At 33.6% G+C, this 14,529-nt stretch overlaps 1 protein-coding gene across 1 annotated transcript in view; it reads left to right on the forward strand.

Moving 5' to 3' along the window:
- RFX3 (regulatory factor X3) overlaps positions 1-10,378 on the forward strand; it is a 100,561-nt gene extending 90,183 nt beyond the window's left edge. The window contains exons 13-18 of the mRNA XM_062512814.1: positions 3,618-3,715; positions 3,983-4,132; positions 5,647-5,855; positions 6,805-6,958; positions 9,037-9,079; positions 9,986-10,378. Of these exons, the coding sequence (XP_062368798.1) occupies positions 3,618-3,715; positions 3,983-4,132; positions 5,647-5,855; positions 6,805-6,958; positions 9,037-9,079; positions 9,986-10,224 (893 nt within the window). The 3' untranslated portion in view covers positions 10,225-10,378. The remainder of the gene's footprint in view (positions 1-3,617; positions 3,716-3,982; positions 4,133-5,646; positions 5,856-6,804; positions 6,959-9,036; positions 9,080-9,985) is intronic.
- The last annotated feature ends 4,151 nt before the right edge of the window (positions 10,379-14,529 follow it).

Raw genomic sequence — 14,529 nt, forward strand, 5'->3', positions numbered from 1 at the left:
GTATGTTGTCATGCTGTGAACACCTCCTCTCCTATAGTGACTTCAGCAGTAATAAGCACTCAGTAAGAATATTTGGTGGTTGTGCCTTCCAAAAAGTTTTATTGGCTTCTTACTTGCCAGTGGAATAAAATCAGGCTTTAGCAAATTATGTATAATACAAAAAAATTGAAACTGGAAATGTATAAAATACGAAGGTTTGCCATTTACAATGCACATTTTACCTTTTTTTAAAAGAATGAGTAAGTTCTTTGTAGCAATTGACATAATTTATGCATCTATATAGCAGAATAAAAGAAAAGTGTTTCCTCAAACACATGCAATTGTTGACAACTATTACTTGTGTAAAAAAAAATGCAATTTTTTTGCATTGGTTTATATTTAAGGTTTTATTTCTCTAATGACAATACTATTGGTAGGATTTTAAAGTAATGTAGTGTATCACAAATGATTATGTAATAATAGAAACCCCCACAAATTTAATTGGAACATTTAATAGGTTTCATGAAAATTCTCACTTGCAAAAGCAAGTTAATTTCTGAATCAAGAGGTAGTGCAGACACAGTTTTTTATCAAACCTGCTCCTCTTGTTTTCAGTTGCTTTTCCCGTAAAGCCTGGAAGTCTCTAGAGGGGTGTTTAAATGACATCGTGCTGTCTTCCTGGCTTGCTTCGTATGATGCCAATACAGGATTTCAAGAAAATGGGGCAAAATCAATTAATATCAGTAACTAGATGCATCACGTCCTTTTCATGCTATTTCTTTCTAGAATTACCAGTCATATTTGAATAATTGATACCTACTGTGTTTGACATTCCTGTTTTGGGGCTGGTTATCAGACTGTTGGATTCAAACACATGATCTGATCCCAGGACAAATTCATCCTAAGAGACTTCTGCCTCCTTTTTGTGAGCAGTCCAGTGGTTTTCTGCTCAGAATTTCACTCACTGAGCTACCTTTGGAAGACAGCTAATGTATTTTCTTTATCTTTCAGGACCAGCTAACTAAATGGCTTTTTTAAATAGCTTTGCTTTAATGATAGACCCTCCAAGTTTGTTCTTCACTGTTATATGATCAAAATCTTAACTATTTTTTAAACCCCTGCTTTTGAATAAAAGCATCTCCAGTCATTACAAGATACTGAGATAATGGATTAAGATTGAATATAACAAAAATGCAGCTGGGTGTAGCAGACAAAACAGGAAAAAATACTAATTTGAAGGAGGCTTGAAGAAAGCATAATTTTTTCAAGGGTTTTTTTTTTTGTTGGTTAGATCTTCAGTGGTTCTTTGGTTTTTTTATTTAGACAAATCCTATTGTTGGTACATATTACTGAAATAGAAAAAAATACTTCTGAGGGAAAAAATGGTTTTATTTTTAACCTCTGTATTAAATTTGTCAGCTGAAATACTTCGCACCCACCCGCAGAATGACTGAAGAATTGCTGTGTATAAAACATCAAAATTCCTTTTTTTAAGAAAAGTGAAATGCTGTTTGTTGGAGTTGGGGATAAAGACCATAATTATCTAGTGTCCTTGGCAACAGACAAGAGCTATTATACTTTAGAATGGACACATTGCATTTTCAAGCATGGCAGAATGAACAGTAACAAATTTGGTTGTGAGTTAGTTTCCATGGTGGGTGGCAAATTTATGCAAAATACACTTCCACACCATATTACACAATTCCAGACAGACAAAAAATCAAAGTATTGGACAGATTGTAAAGCTCAGTTTTGTACAAGTCAGAGGGGTTTTGGTTCAGAAGTCAAGCTTTTTAGGTTTTCATGCAAATCAAACTTTCAGTAACTGCCATTGCCACATCATTTAGTGTGTGACTAGTAACACCTCATGACTTAGGCCATTTAGTTTGCACCATGCTTATCATGCAAAGATTCTTTTAAAGGATTCAGATGAACTTGAAAGTTCAAGAATGTACGTACTTATGGTTTTGGTAATGGCTACAAGTGTACTTAAGGATATGAGAAAAATTCTGTATTTAATATATCTCCAAAGTTCATTAGAAATCCATGATGGTTCTATACAATACTGATGCTTGATTAACTACTTTAGCTTTTTTATTTCTTCGGAATTTGGAATTCCTTTTATTTGTTCCTTTTTCTTTCTAGTTAAAGGCGTTTCTTAAGGCCTGAGCTGTCTTTCCATGTTTATTTTTAAGTGACATCAGCATTTCAGTGATGCAAATAATTTTGTATCATACATATATATACTTGGGTAAAAAGGAATAATGAGAATACTTGAAGTGAAAAAGTAGTCATGTTTTTCTTAAATGTCTTAAGAACCATTCATGCAGTATTTACATTATTACTTCCATCTTGTCTGGTAGGTAAGAAAATGTGAGTAAATACGTAGTCAATTAGTAAGTGCACTGAAATAATTTACAGAGCAGCACAAGTGAGCTAGGGGATTGACAGGGTTGAAGACAAGAGCTCATTTTTCATGTGTAAGCCTTAAAGGAGAAAAAAAACTCATACCATAAGAGGGCTCAACTAACACAGATACTTTGTGAGATCAAACTGTGGTCGGCTAAGTGTCCAAAGGTATGGTGACTTACAAGAATTACCAATATGGATTCTACTGCTTATGATGGCAAGTTTAAAGACATAAGAAAAAGATACCACAAAGAATACAATTTCTCTTCTGGCAGTTTTCATTTCTGGTAGAAAGCTTTATTTAAAAAAGGTATTTCTTCCTTAGTTTTTTTCCTCTTCACTGTTGTAGTTGCATTCATTCTCCACTAGTCTTCAGAAACTTTTTCTTTTTGTCTCCTACTTTTTGCAGCAGTTTGAGTGTTGTGCTGTTATGTCAATATGCAAGGGTTAGGCATGGGAAGGCTGGGTTTATCACTCAGAAGGTACAGTTATTTATTTCCAGGTACTGTTCCTTCAGACAATACTTCCTGCCCTCTTTTGAAAAATTAAAATTTCTGGTTTTAGTAATGTGGAGTACTGTAGGGGCTTCTTCAGTGTCTCTCTAAATCTGTCAGCCATTCAGCATTTCTGTGGATGCCATAGAAAAGAAACAAAATGCACACAGATTTCAGTCATTTGAATAATTCCACTTTCTGTCAGTGAAACACACTCCTGTATCTTGCTTATTGATGATGCTCAAGCAGTCCATATGAACAGAATTAATTCTTTAAAACTGAGTTAAGCAGCACTATGACATAGTTTAAGATTACTTTGGATTTATTTGGGGAAACTGCAGTATTCCTATAAGTGGATTTTTCCCCAGACTTTTGCTTTTTAAAAGAGGTGCTTAGGTAAAATGAAAAGCTGCAAGTTTGTAATGGAAACTTCCATCATGACTGCTGCATATTAGTGTTGTTCTTGTATAGGAGCACCCCAAACAATACTGCTAAGTCACAAACTTCTTTGGAAGATTGTCTGGTGAAGAAGTCTAAACTGCTTATTAAACCAAAACTAAAATTACTATTGTGTAATCTTTATCTCAGTGAGGCATTTTGATCCTAGACTAAATTTGTCTAGGAAGTAAATGCAGCAGACCTGAAAGTTGAGTACAAAGAGTTCTGAGGATGCAAAACATTTCAAGACAGGTGCACTGCTTTCTTTTCATTCTGTTTTTATTCTCCAATGCACAGGTGCCTTGACCCAAGCCATTCGCAATTTTGCAAAAAGCCTTGAAGGTTGGCTTTCAAATGCCATGAACAATATTCCACAGAGGATGATACAAACCAAGGTAGATAAAACTTGAAGCACTATTCTTGCAGCAGCAAACCAAGTGGGCAATAGCATCTAAAAGGAGAAGCATTTTAACTTTAATGCTAAATTTCATGTTTAGCATCAAGCATCAAATAATGGGAGAGGAAATAATATTATTTGATCTGCTACATGGTATAATTCAAATATGATGACTCATTAATATACACTGTTAACATAGTCAAGACTCAATTTGTAGAATTGATCTACGGAGTACAATATTTAAAAATTATAAATTTCCTTATAGGTTGCCGCTGTAAGTGCCTTTGCCCAGACTCTGCGAAGATACACATCTCTTAATCACCTGGCTCAAGCAGCTCGTGCTGTGCTTCAAAATACTTCTCAAATCAACCAGATGCTCAATGATCTCAACCGTGTTGATTTTGCCAATGTTCAGGTAAAATTTAGTTTTGAATAGCAGGGGGTTTTTATGTGTTATTTCCTCTGTAGTTTTGAATGTTATTGTCAGGCATCATTCTGTCAAGAAATGTCAAGTGCTAATATTTTGCTCATTCATATACATGATGACTCAGTCCAAATGTGACAGCTTAATGCTTTAGAAAGGTAAGAGCTCAGAACCATTACCTGTTTCCATTTACTCTCTTGAAATGCTCATATTCTTCCAAGTTCTATGCAAATGCAGAGCAAATACTTTCTTAGAATGGGTAACAATAAATCATGTCTTACTAATAGCAAAAATTATATTTTAGGATTAGATCTCAGTAGTGTATCTTCTGAATGTCTGCTAATGTTATTAAATGCATAGAAGTGTCAGTGCAGATTGTCTCCATTATTTAAAACTCCATGCATTAGTATGTTTTTTCTGTGTGCCTCTGCCTAAATTTAAAAACCTCTCCTGAGTAATGGATTCGATTAGTATGTTTAGAACCTATAGAGCATAAATTCATGTTTTTACTAAGCTTAATTTCTCTACGTGTTTTTGCTTGTCTGAGGAAAATTACTTTAGTCCTTTTGGCCAGCAAAGGTTTCAGATTCCTGATTACTTCATATTCAGATTACTTCTCTGTTTCTCTTAATTGTGAACAAGTGTTTTAATGTACTTGTCAGCACACTTAATAGAAATCTGGTCAAGAGTTCTTGACCAGAGGTACAATATATTACGTACACTAATATGTTGACATGGATACAGAGTCTCTGAATGAGATGTTAACTTGGCACATGACAACTAAAGTTTAAATGGAAATGGCTTGCAGTTAGTGAGCTGTCATTTTTTTCTCATTTTCTGAATTGAACAGTTAACTTTATTTAAACTTGGTAACACTGACTAAATTGCTAGTTACTGTATGCATACTGTGTTTCTCCACTCACATGTTGTGAGCTTATGTTGTCTTTAAGTAATGTGTAATCTATTACTCTTTAGAGTCAGCAAACAATCCTTGTTTGCTTTGTACAAAGTTTCTTTTATAAGATGATGTAACAGGATTTTTCTTTAAGCTTAACTTCTTCAGATCAAAAGGGAATGTTGCACTTGATTTCTCACTTCTTTTATTACTTCTTTTATTACTTTAGTCCCCAGCATTTGACTCTTCTTCCTGCTTGCCCTGCCTGAAATCCAAGAAAAAAATTACAAGATATAAGTATTTCAGTAGAAAAATTGCAAAAGTAGAAGCCTTTTTTCACAAATGAATGTGGGGAACAGGAAACTTCAGTTGTTTACATTTTTCATTCTAATTTCTTTATTTGATGTTTGTTCTTTTATGCTATGCTTTTCCCACCTATTTCCTTTCAACAAAATTTCAATAGACATAAAATAAAAAGTACTTATTAGTCTGTCTAGTAAGTGGGTCCAGTCTCTTTCATCCATTGAAGAGCTTAACCTTTGAGCTACAATTACATTGTGTGCTTTGGCTTATGTACTGTCAATTCAAGAGTTGCCATATGCTATAACAGGAGCAGGCTTCCTGGGTGTGCCAGTGTGATGACAACATGGTTCAGAGACTTGAAACAGATTTCAAGATGACTCTTCAACAGCAGAGCACTCTGGAGCAGTGGGCTGCCTGGCTTGATAATGTAATGATGCAAGCACTGAAACCGTATGAAGGAAGACCCAGCTTTCCTAAAGCAGCACGGCAATTTCTGTTAAAATGGTCTTTCTACAGGTAGTATTTAATAGATTTTAAAACATTCTAACTATTCTATTAATTTCTGAATTGTGCATTGTACTGAAGTTGACAAACCTAATATCAAACAGTGGCTTGGTACATCATGAAAAACATGGGGGCTTTTCAGAGGACTTCTGTTATTAACCTTGAATGCGGGGCTATCAGAAAATGACCCTTGTTTATTGTTTTAAAGGCCATCTGAAAATGAATGCAGGTAATTTTGTCCAGAGTTAGAAACATATTATGAATTGTTTTGGTTAAAAAACTATGCAGTTTTTAAGTCACTGTTTTTAATATCAATTATTAAAACATTGTGGCATCAATGTTTGTTAGATAAGAAAGGCAAAAGTTGTTTTTAATGTATGAAAAGAACATTAAGACAAGCATTCCATGTTAGCTGCTTATTGAAACAGTTATCAGAGTAAACCTTGTTCTTTGAACCTGTATGTAGCAACTGCTTGCTGAAGATAACCAAGATATAATATGAACACACAAGTCTATAGTTTTTGAATTCTAAGTATAAAAGCTTTTTAAATTCCGGCAATTAAAAGCATTACCCTGGAAAGATTGACACAACAGACACTATTTAAGCAATAGTTTCTTTAAAATCAAATAGTTTTCTCTACCATTTTAGTTGTTTATGTTTCCAACAAAGTTTCTTTCAAGTTAGTTTACACTTGCTTAATTAGTGGTAGTTATGCATAGGTCAACACCAAAACCAAACTAGTCTAGTTATTTCTTAAGTGGTGTCCAACGGTACCTTCAGAGAAAGGAGAAAAGCAAATGATTGTCCTTTCCTGGTCATCCCTTTAAACCAGACATTTGAGGATGATGTTGCTTTTGAGAATATGGGTTTTGAGGTGAAATGTCTGTATACATGGATAAATGTTAAAATGGCTGTGGCATATAATGCATAAACATATATATATTTTTTATTTTTGAATAGCTCAATGGTGATTCGGGATTTAACCTTGCGCAGTGCTGCTAGCTTTGGCTCTTTTCATCTGATCCGCTTGCTTTACGATGAATACATGTTTTACTTAGTAGAACATCGTGTTGCTCAGGCAACAGGAGAAACACCTATTGCAGTTATGGGAGAGGTAAGATAATATGTAAGAGACTAGACTGATAGATTTAGTGATGAATTGGAGTAAGTGTTTTTGCACATTTTTAAGCATGTTAAGAATGGTAGGATGTTCTGCCGTATCACAATAGATTGAGTTACAAATATATACAGTGGTTTCAAACTTGTTTCACTGGTTCATTCAGTAAGAGTACTAAAATCACACTCAATTCTTAAAATCAATTGTGTCTAAATGAATTTGTTCTTTTATGAACCTGCACATAGATTCATGTGCATAGTTTGAAAAATGTTGATCAACCTACAACCATTTTCCACTTTTTGAGACCTGAATATTTTATGTGAAAATAAAAAAGAGCATAGTAATAGGAAAATGTTACTTCTGTGGATCTGTTTACATGCATTTGCACACATAACTCCCACACAAAATGTGTACCTTCTTTGACATAAGAAGGCTGGTTTACATGCAGAATTTTGGCTTGTACAGACCTGTTCATATAGCAGTACTGACATATGTAGAGGTTTACAACACATTTGATTTTCATACAGTTGTTTCAAACACTATTGGTTTAAAAAGTCTCAATTCATAACTATTTTTTATACTCAGCTGTGGCATCTGCAAGCAAAGTTTCTCTTATCCCTCTTTTTTTCAGTAGTTCATCTTCCTTTTATTTTGAGTGAGACAGTAAGGAAAGCATTAACAGTTCCCAAAGAATAATGCTTCAAAGGTGCTGGAAAATGGATATATTTGAAAATATGCTAAATCGTTAATAGCACGGATTTGTTACCTTTTTACACTTACAAGTCACTCTATCATGTTCTGTGTTACCTATAAATTGCAGGTAATTTTGCTAGTTGAGTTGTCATTCTTCCCACAAGATATATTGATAGACCTATTAAATATTATAAAGAGATTATATACTTTCAAGAGAAGTTGGAAAATGTCTCAGCCTGCTTTGTCAAATTATTTTATATCATGTGTCATGACATGTTTCAGAAAAACTAAACATCTCTACTTAGTAGAAAGACCCAGAATCAGTATACAGGGTCTTACATTTCTTGCCTTACATTTGCAGAAGGTACTACACAAGTATGCAGTTACTACATTCTTGTTGTCTCAGCAGACTTTATATGTTAGACATAAATGTAGCATAGGGCCTTGTAAACATTTTACGAGACTGAAGATGGAAATACTATGAGGAAGTAAGTATTGCAAAATTTTTGGAGGTGAGGGGCAGAATAGAAATAAGGCCTGAAATGCATGTCTTCTTAGGCCCCTGTGTATTCAATGGCTGAAATAAAGTAAGATTACAGTCCAACAAGCACTGTAGAACAGTATGACCGGTTGCAACTGAGAAAAGCATTCTCATACTTCTCCCTTCCTATCTTCCACCCTTGGACTCAGGCATTGGCAAAATTCTTCTGGAAAAGACTGGTATCATCATTTATGCTTAGAAATGCATCTATCTAAACATTGTGCTTTTCCTTTGATATCCATTGGTGGCATTTTACTCTTCCAAATTTCACACAAGAGAAAATGGAGGAAGGAAAGGGAAGAAGGTTTCTACCTGACATGCAGTTTCTTTTAAAAGGTCTGGATTTTGATGTCAATCAGTTACCAGGTTGTGAACCCTTTCTCAGCAGTACCTTTCATCTGCCTTACAGGTAGAATAACAACACTGTGACATACTTCAATTTTTTCCAGCACAATTAAAATGGTGCCTGGGAAATTTTAAAGAGAGTTTTTTTGTTATAATATTGGCAGTTCAGAATGAACATCCATTATAATGTATGGCTTTATAAAACACAGAAATAGCTCACTTCAAACAACAAAGGCCCTGAGGAAACAATCTTTTAAAAAGGTTGCACTTCTCCATTCTAATTTTTGAGGGTTTACTTAGTGATAATTGTCTTAATAAGCACAAGACTGAAATGGAATGGGAAATTGCTCTGCTATGCATGTGGCTGCAGCTAAGATTATACATTGAATGAATGCAACCATCAAACCAGTGGAGCACAGATTTCCTACATCATAGATATTGTAAGTCCACATTTGCTTAAGACTGTGTCCATTTTTTTTTATTGTTTATTTTGCAGTTTGGTGATTTAAATGCTGTGTCCCCTGGAAATATGGATAAAGGTAAGCATTTTGGTATTTCCAGAGTATAATTCTGTGTAGAGCTAATGTATCTCTGAGCAAAATAAATCCTTATGTTTAAAAAACATAGTGAAACAGAATTTATAGAGTTGTATCATCTTTTAAAGTGCATGTATATGCTGTATGGATACATTGATATAATACAATAGCTATGGTATGTAATATGCCACATGTAATAATGCTGGAATATTGTAGCTTTGCTTTACAATAGGAATATTTTAAAGATGTTTAACATTGTCACAAATAAATATTCCAATTTTTATGCAAATTTTGTTATAACTAATAGGATGGGGGAGGGTAACAGCTGTGGAAAGAAAGACAAGAGTATGCTTATGAATGTTTAACTGTAGTGAATGTTTTGCTAAGTCAAGAAGCAGAATTGTATGCATGTAGTCAGGGAGAAATTAGTTCCTTATATTCTCTTCATGTCCTGTTTTGGCATGCATTCTTACACTGACTAATTGAGTGATTTGGGGTGATTTGACCTAAGAATACTCAACTAGTGACTATGAAAATGTTTGTCAAAATTTGGGGTCAATGACCACAACTCTCCTTGCCTCAGTTTCCCTATCTGTACCTAAAAGTAACAACTCTTGTTCATCATGTTTTGGAAATGAGGTGTTTCTGAATATGAGGTAACATTGTTTGTTAGACCTTTTAAGACTGCAGTTGTTTTTTCCACATCAAAAGTGTGTAGCTCAAGTGATCAAACCTGAATCTGTTTATCTATTTGAGATAACAGTTAACTTTTTTCCATTAAAATTTTAATTTTCAGTTTGTGCTTTATCAGATTGCTCCCCTGCATTTCAACTCTTACTTAAAAAATAAAGAGCTTTGTATCAGAAAATTCTCGCTTTGTGATAGTTACATGCTGGTTTGTTTCTGCAGATGAGGGCAGTGAAGTTGAAAGTGAAATAGATGAAGAGCTGGATGAAAGTGGAGAGCCACAAGCTAAGAGGGAGAAAACTGAGCTGAACCAGGCATTCCAGGTGGGCTGCATGCAGCCAGTGCTTGAGAGTGGAGTACAACAGAACCTCCTGAACCCAATTCATAATGAGCACATTGTTGCAACTACTCAGACTATCAGACAATGCAGTGCTACTGGAAATACATATACTGCAGTCTAGTGTGAAACTTCCTCTGGCCTCCAACACATGCCCCATTGCATTTTAGCTGTTTAGGTTTACTATAAAAAAGAAAAAAAAAAGATTATAAGTCTGAAGGTTGACTGTTGTCACATGTAACTGTTCTGATCATTATTTTGTTGGAGTTGTTAAATGGAATGGGTATGTGTATTTTGCCAGGTCTGTTTAGAAACAAAAGATTTTTTTTAAACAAAATCATTTTACATTGGCCACTCAGTATGAAGAGGTTTCTTTGTATCAAATGCAAGGAAGATTTTTGCAAAGTTTAATGTTAATGTTTTGTCCTCTTACAATAATTTAATTTTTTCATAGTTTTAAACATATTTTAATGTTAATTATTAGTTATTATGCTGATTTCATATAGATAGGTTTTTAATTAGATGCACTTCTGTGAAATATCAAAAGAACTATTTTCTTTGATTTACACTGGAGGCATACTTATTTGACAGCAGATGTATCAAATTTGTTATAAAAGGTGCTTTTCATCGTACTACGAGAAGACACTATTTTGATAAAATTGTGAGTATTCAGGGGGATTTTTTTGTAATAATGCTGGAGGGTTGAGAAGATCTCCTAGTTTCTTCCTGTGAGGGAGAAGCTGTTTAAATGACAGAATTGTATCAGAATGTGGTAATCTGTATGGCATAAATGTACCTAATTATCTGAACATGATGTAAACAATGCAAGTTTCATTTAAAATCAACAGTTTCAGATATTATTTGCATACCAGTTCCTCTGTTTTGAAGACTACTGATTCTATATGTGAGGCCACTGAACAGATGCTTTTGATTGTTCAGTGGTAGTGTTGTTTTTAGAAACCGAAGCTAAAAAAGAAGTGACTTGATTATTGTTAATTTTAAGTGTATGTGCTACTTATGCTGAACTGGACATACAGGAAAACATTCCATTTGGATGACTTTCTTCTATTCCAGGTCTTTTCCTACTAGTGGTTCAATCTGCTGCTCTTAGAAAAGATGATTTATAGAATGCAAGGAATGTAGCAACCTGCATCATTTTCCTTTCAAAAACATTTCCTTGTTGTTAAAGTGGATTTAAATTTTTACAAAAATTAGACAAGGCAGTGTAACTGGCACACCTCACTTGTACTTATTCCCAATTGTGTAGAATTTGAATAGGTGGCTAGATGGACCATTGCCATTTAAGAATGTACATCAGGGATCATTGTACCTCGGCTATTACATGGTGCCTTAAACAGAACTGAAGCTAAGACTTAGTACTTTTTGTTATTCTTAACTCTTAAATTAATTCAACAAGGTGTGCCTGTCATTTTCAAATTCCCTAAGAAGTAAGGGCAGGTTACACAGCCTTCAAAAGAATAAAAGGATTTTTTTATTATTAAATGATTTTAATATCCCTCTTAGAATGACAATAGACCTATTTTTTCTCGTTTCTAGCTGAATTTCACTTTAATAGAAATAAAATTTGCTTGGGAATTTGGAAAGCAAAACTAGCTTTAATACCAACTTCAAATGTCAAAATAGATTGACCATAGTCCCAAGCATGATTATATATTTTCTAAACCCTTGCCTACTTTTAATTTTAAAAACTAAAAAGAAATAAATGAGCAGGTACATAATGCAGTGCATGTTTTCAATTTCTATATTTTGTGGTGTATCAGCCAGATATTACATTTTAATGGTTAAATAATATCAGTTTATAGAGACCATATTAATTGACATTAAAGAACTCAAGTTTTTCTTCACAAACGTTTCATTATGCAGACACATGAATTTGCTACACTAAAGTATGGAAATACTTCAAATAAGGGGAAAAAAAAGCCAAAAAGTGAATGAGAACACAAAAATATCATCTTTACAGGAAAGACTGTGTAAAACAATTAGGATTCTTTATTCTGGTTTATCTAGTGTGTCTGAAAATGACTTTAAAGTCATATATACCAAATGGGAGAAGAGCATGTAAAATGGAAATGTATTTATAGCAAACAGGTTCGTTGGTAGAGTTTACATATGCTCCAAATACAGCTGCACATAAACTAAAATGTCCTAACATTATTGGTGCACAAAAATAAATTTTAATTCCTTTGCAGAATTGTGAACCTATCCAGCTCATTCTGTGTAGGCATAATTCCTACTAATGTCAGTAGATGGCTTTTGCCTCAGTAAAAAGTAAAAGTGAGGTTTATATTCATTATTTCTTAACTCATAAATGCACTGAATCTCATTATAGATTTTGTTGTCACATATATCACTCAGTGTGTCCTGATTTTTCCTTAGAAATCAGCACATCTGTACCCTTCACCAAAAATGCTAAAACTAAGCTGTGATAAATATTTACTCCCCTTCATTGTGCATTATAAGATGTTTACAAGTAAAATAAAGTGAAATAATTCAACATTTTTTCATTTTCAGCTTTTTTTTAAATAATGTAATAGTTGTTTTAATTTTTTGTTAGTTTGCGTTTTCTTATTCTTTGTTTTAATGTTGAATTTGTTGTTGTTGAGAAAAGAGTACAATTGTAAAAGGTAAATCTAGATTGGTAAATGTGATGGGACTTGAGTTCATCTTTCATTATTTAGCTCTCCACTCCACTCAGTTGTTAACTGTCATAAAGTGAAAAAAGAAAACTGAACAAAAATCTGAATACAAAAAAAGTGAATGTATTTCATAGCTTCTAAAAGCAATGAATTATCAAGACAAATTAGAACTTTCACAGGTTCAGAAAACTGACTGGAGTCTCTATTCTTATGCTTAAATTCTAAAAATTTTACTGGATTTTTTTTAGAGCAACTCTCTTACTGTGTTGCATACTTAGAGATTTGGGGGTCTTTTGTTTTGTTTTTACTGACAGCTCAATCAAACACTTAGCTTAAACATTTTGCACACTCTTGCTGTATAATAGCTGGGTTTTAGTAATCACTGAAGGAGAGAGAGACGAGTACCTCAGTGTGTATTCTGTAATGTGTAGCATGTGGCTGCACTGCCACACCAGCTCTCAGCTCTGCTGTCAGTGCTAGGGAGAGGTGTAGCGTGTGTCCACAGGGTAGACATTATGAGAGCAAACATGATTTATGTGTTTTATCTAATCTTGGAATGGAATACAGAATAATTATTTTAGAGGCATTTCCCCCATTAGCACAAAATAGCACAGTGAATAGTGTGGGGGAAGAGGTCTTGTTGAGCTACCTTTTCAAAGCACAGGGCCCAATTTTCATAAGTTTTGTATTTGTTAAAGTGTTTTGTTACATTGGCATCTTTCTTATGGTAAATCAGTTTTAAAACATATTTTTTCTTTTTTTCAGTTTTTTTCACTTGTACTGTAGCATGCTGTAAGCACCTTCATTTTTTAGAAGTTCCATAAAAATTTGGAAAGTAGATGTTAAATTATTTGCCTGTAAAATGATTTACAGAATTACTGCCTTTAGTTCAAAAATAATAGTGTTCTGCCATTCAGGAATGCTTAGGTCTATATATAAATTTCATTTAAAGCGAGGTATTTTTAAATGTTTGGAACACTTTTTGTTTTATATTCTTTTCCCTAGGAGAAATTATCTGATATCTTTATCATTCTCACCAATTGACATCTGCACTGTTTAGAAAAAAATCCATGTTAGAGATGCACTGCAATCCAATTTAATTCAGAATGCTTTTACAAAAGAAAAACAACCACTGATAGCCATAAATATGCTGACAAAAACCCTAGATTTATTACTAATATAATTATAAAACTATAATTTCAGAGTTTAAAATACAAATTTGAGAGAGCAAGATGAATTTCTGAAAATTGGGCCCTTGTCACACTAACAGGACATGCTCTTAGTATACGGTTTAAAGCAAATTGATACATGGAATTCTAGTATCTCTGCTAATTTGTTTGGTGATTCAACACTGACAATAAAAACTGGAATAGAAGCATAAACACACAGTGCTTAGTTCTAGTATTAGGAAATTAATTTGATATAATGCCTTGCATTAACCCTTTGAGCATTGTAAGTAACATGATGGGAACAAAGATTTTTAGATAATTTAACTAGTCCACTGAGCATATACTTTGAAATAGCTTATAGTGTTGTAAATTTTTTTAACTATGTCTAAAGTAAATACTTGCATACAATATGGGGATGTTTTTTTATTAATAGGGAGCTCAGTAGATGTAGACAAAATATTCATTGCCATTGATATGTACTGTGTAATATAAAACAGTACTTCAGCTCCCTGTTTTTCATAACTGCATAGATATACAAAGAAAATCAAACATGATTCTACAGATAGGAAGTTGTCTACTTTAAGATGCCTTTAGAAGATAAAG

The sequence above is a fragment of the Cinclus cinclus genome, chromosome Z (assembly GCF_963662255.1).
Source record: "Cinclus cinclus chromosome Z, bCinCin1.1, whole genome shotgun sequence".
Classification (NCBI taxonomy): Eukaryota; Metazoa; Chordata; class Aves; order Passeriformes; family Cinclidae; genus Cinclus; species Cinclus cinclus.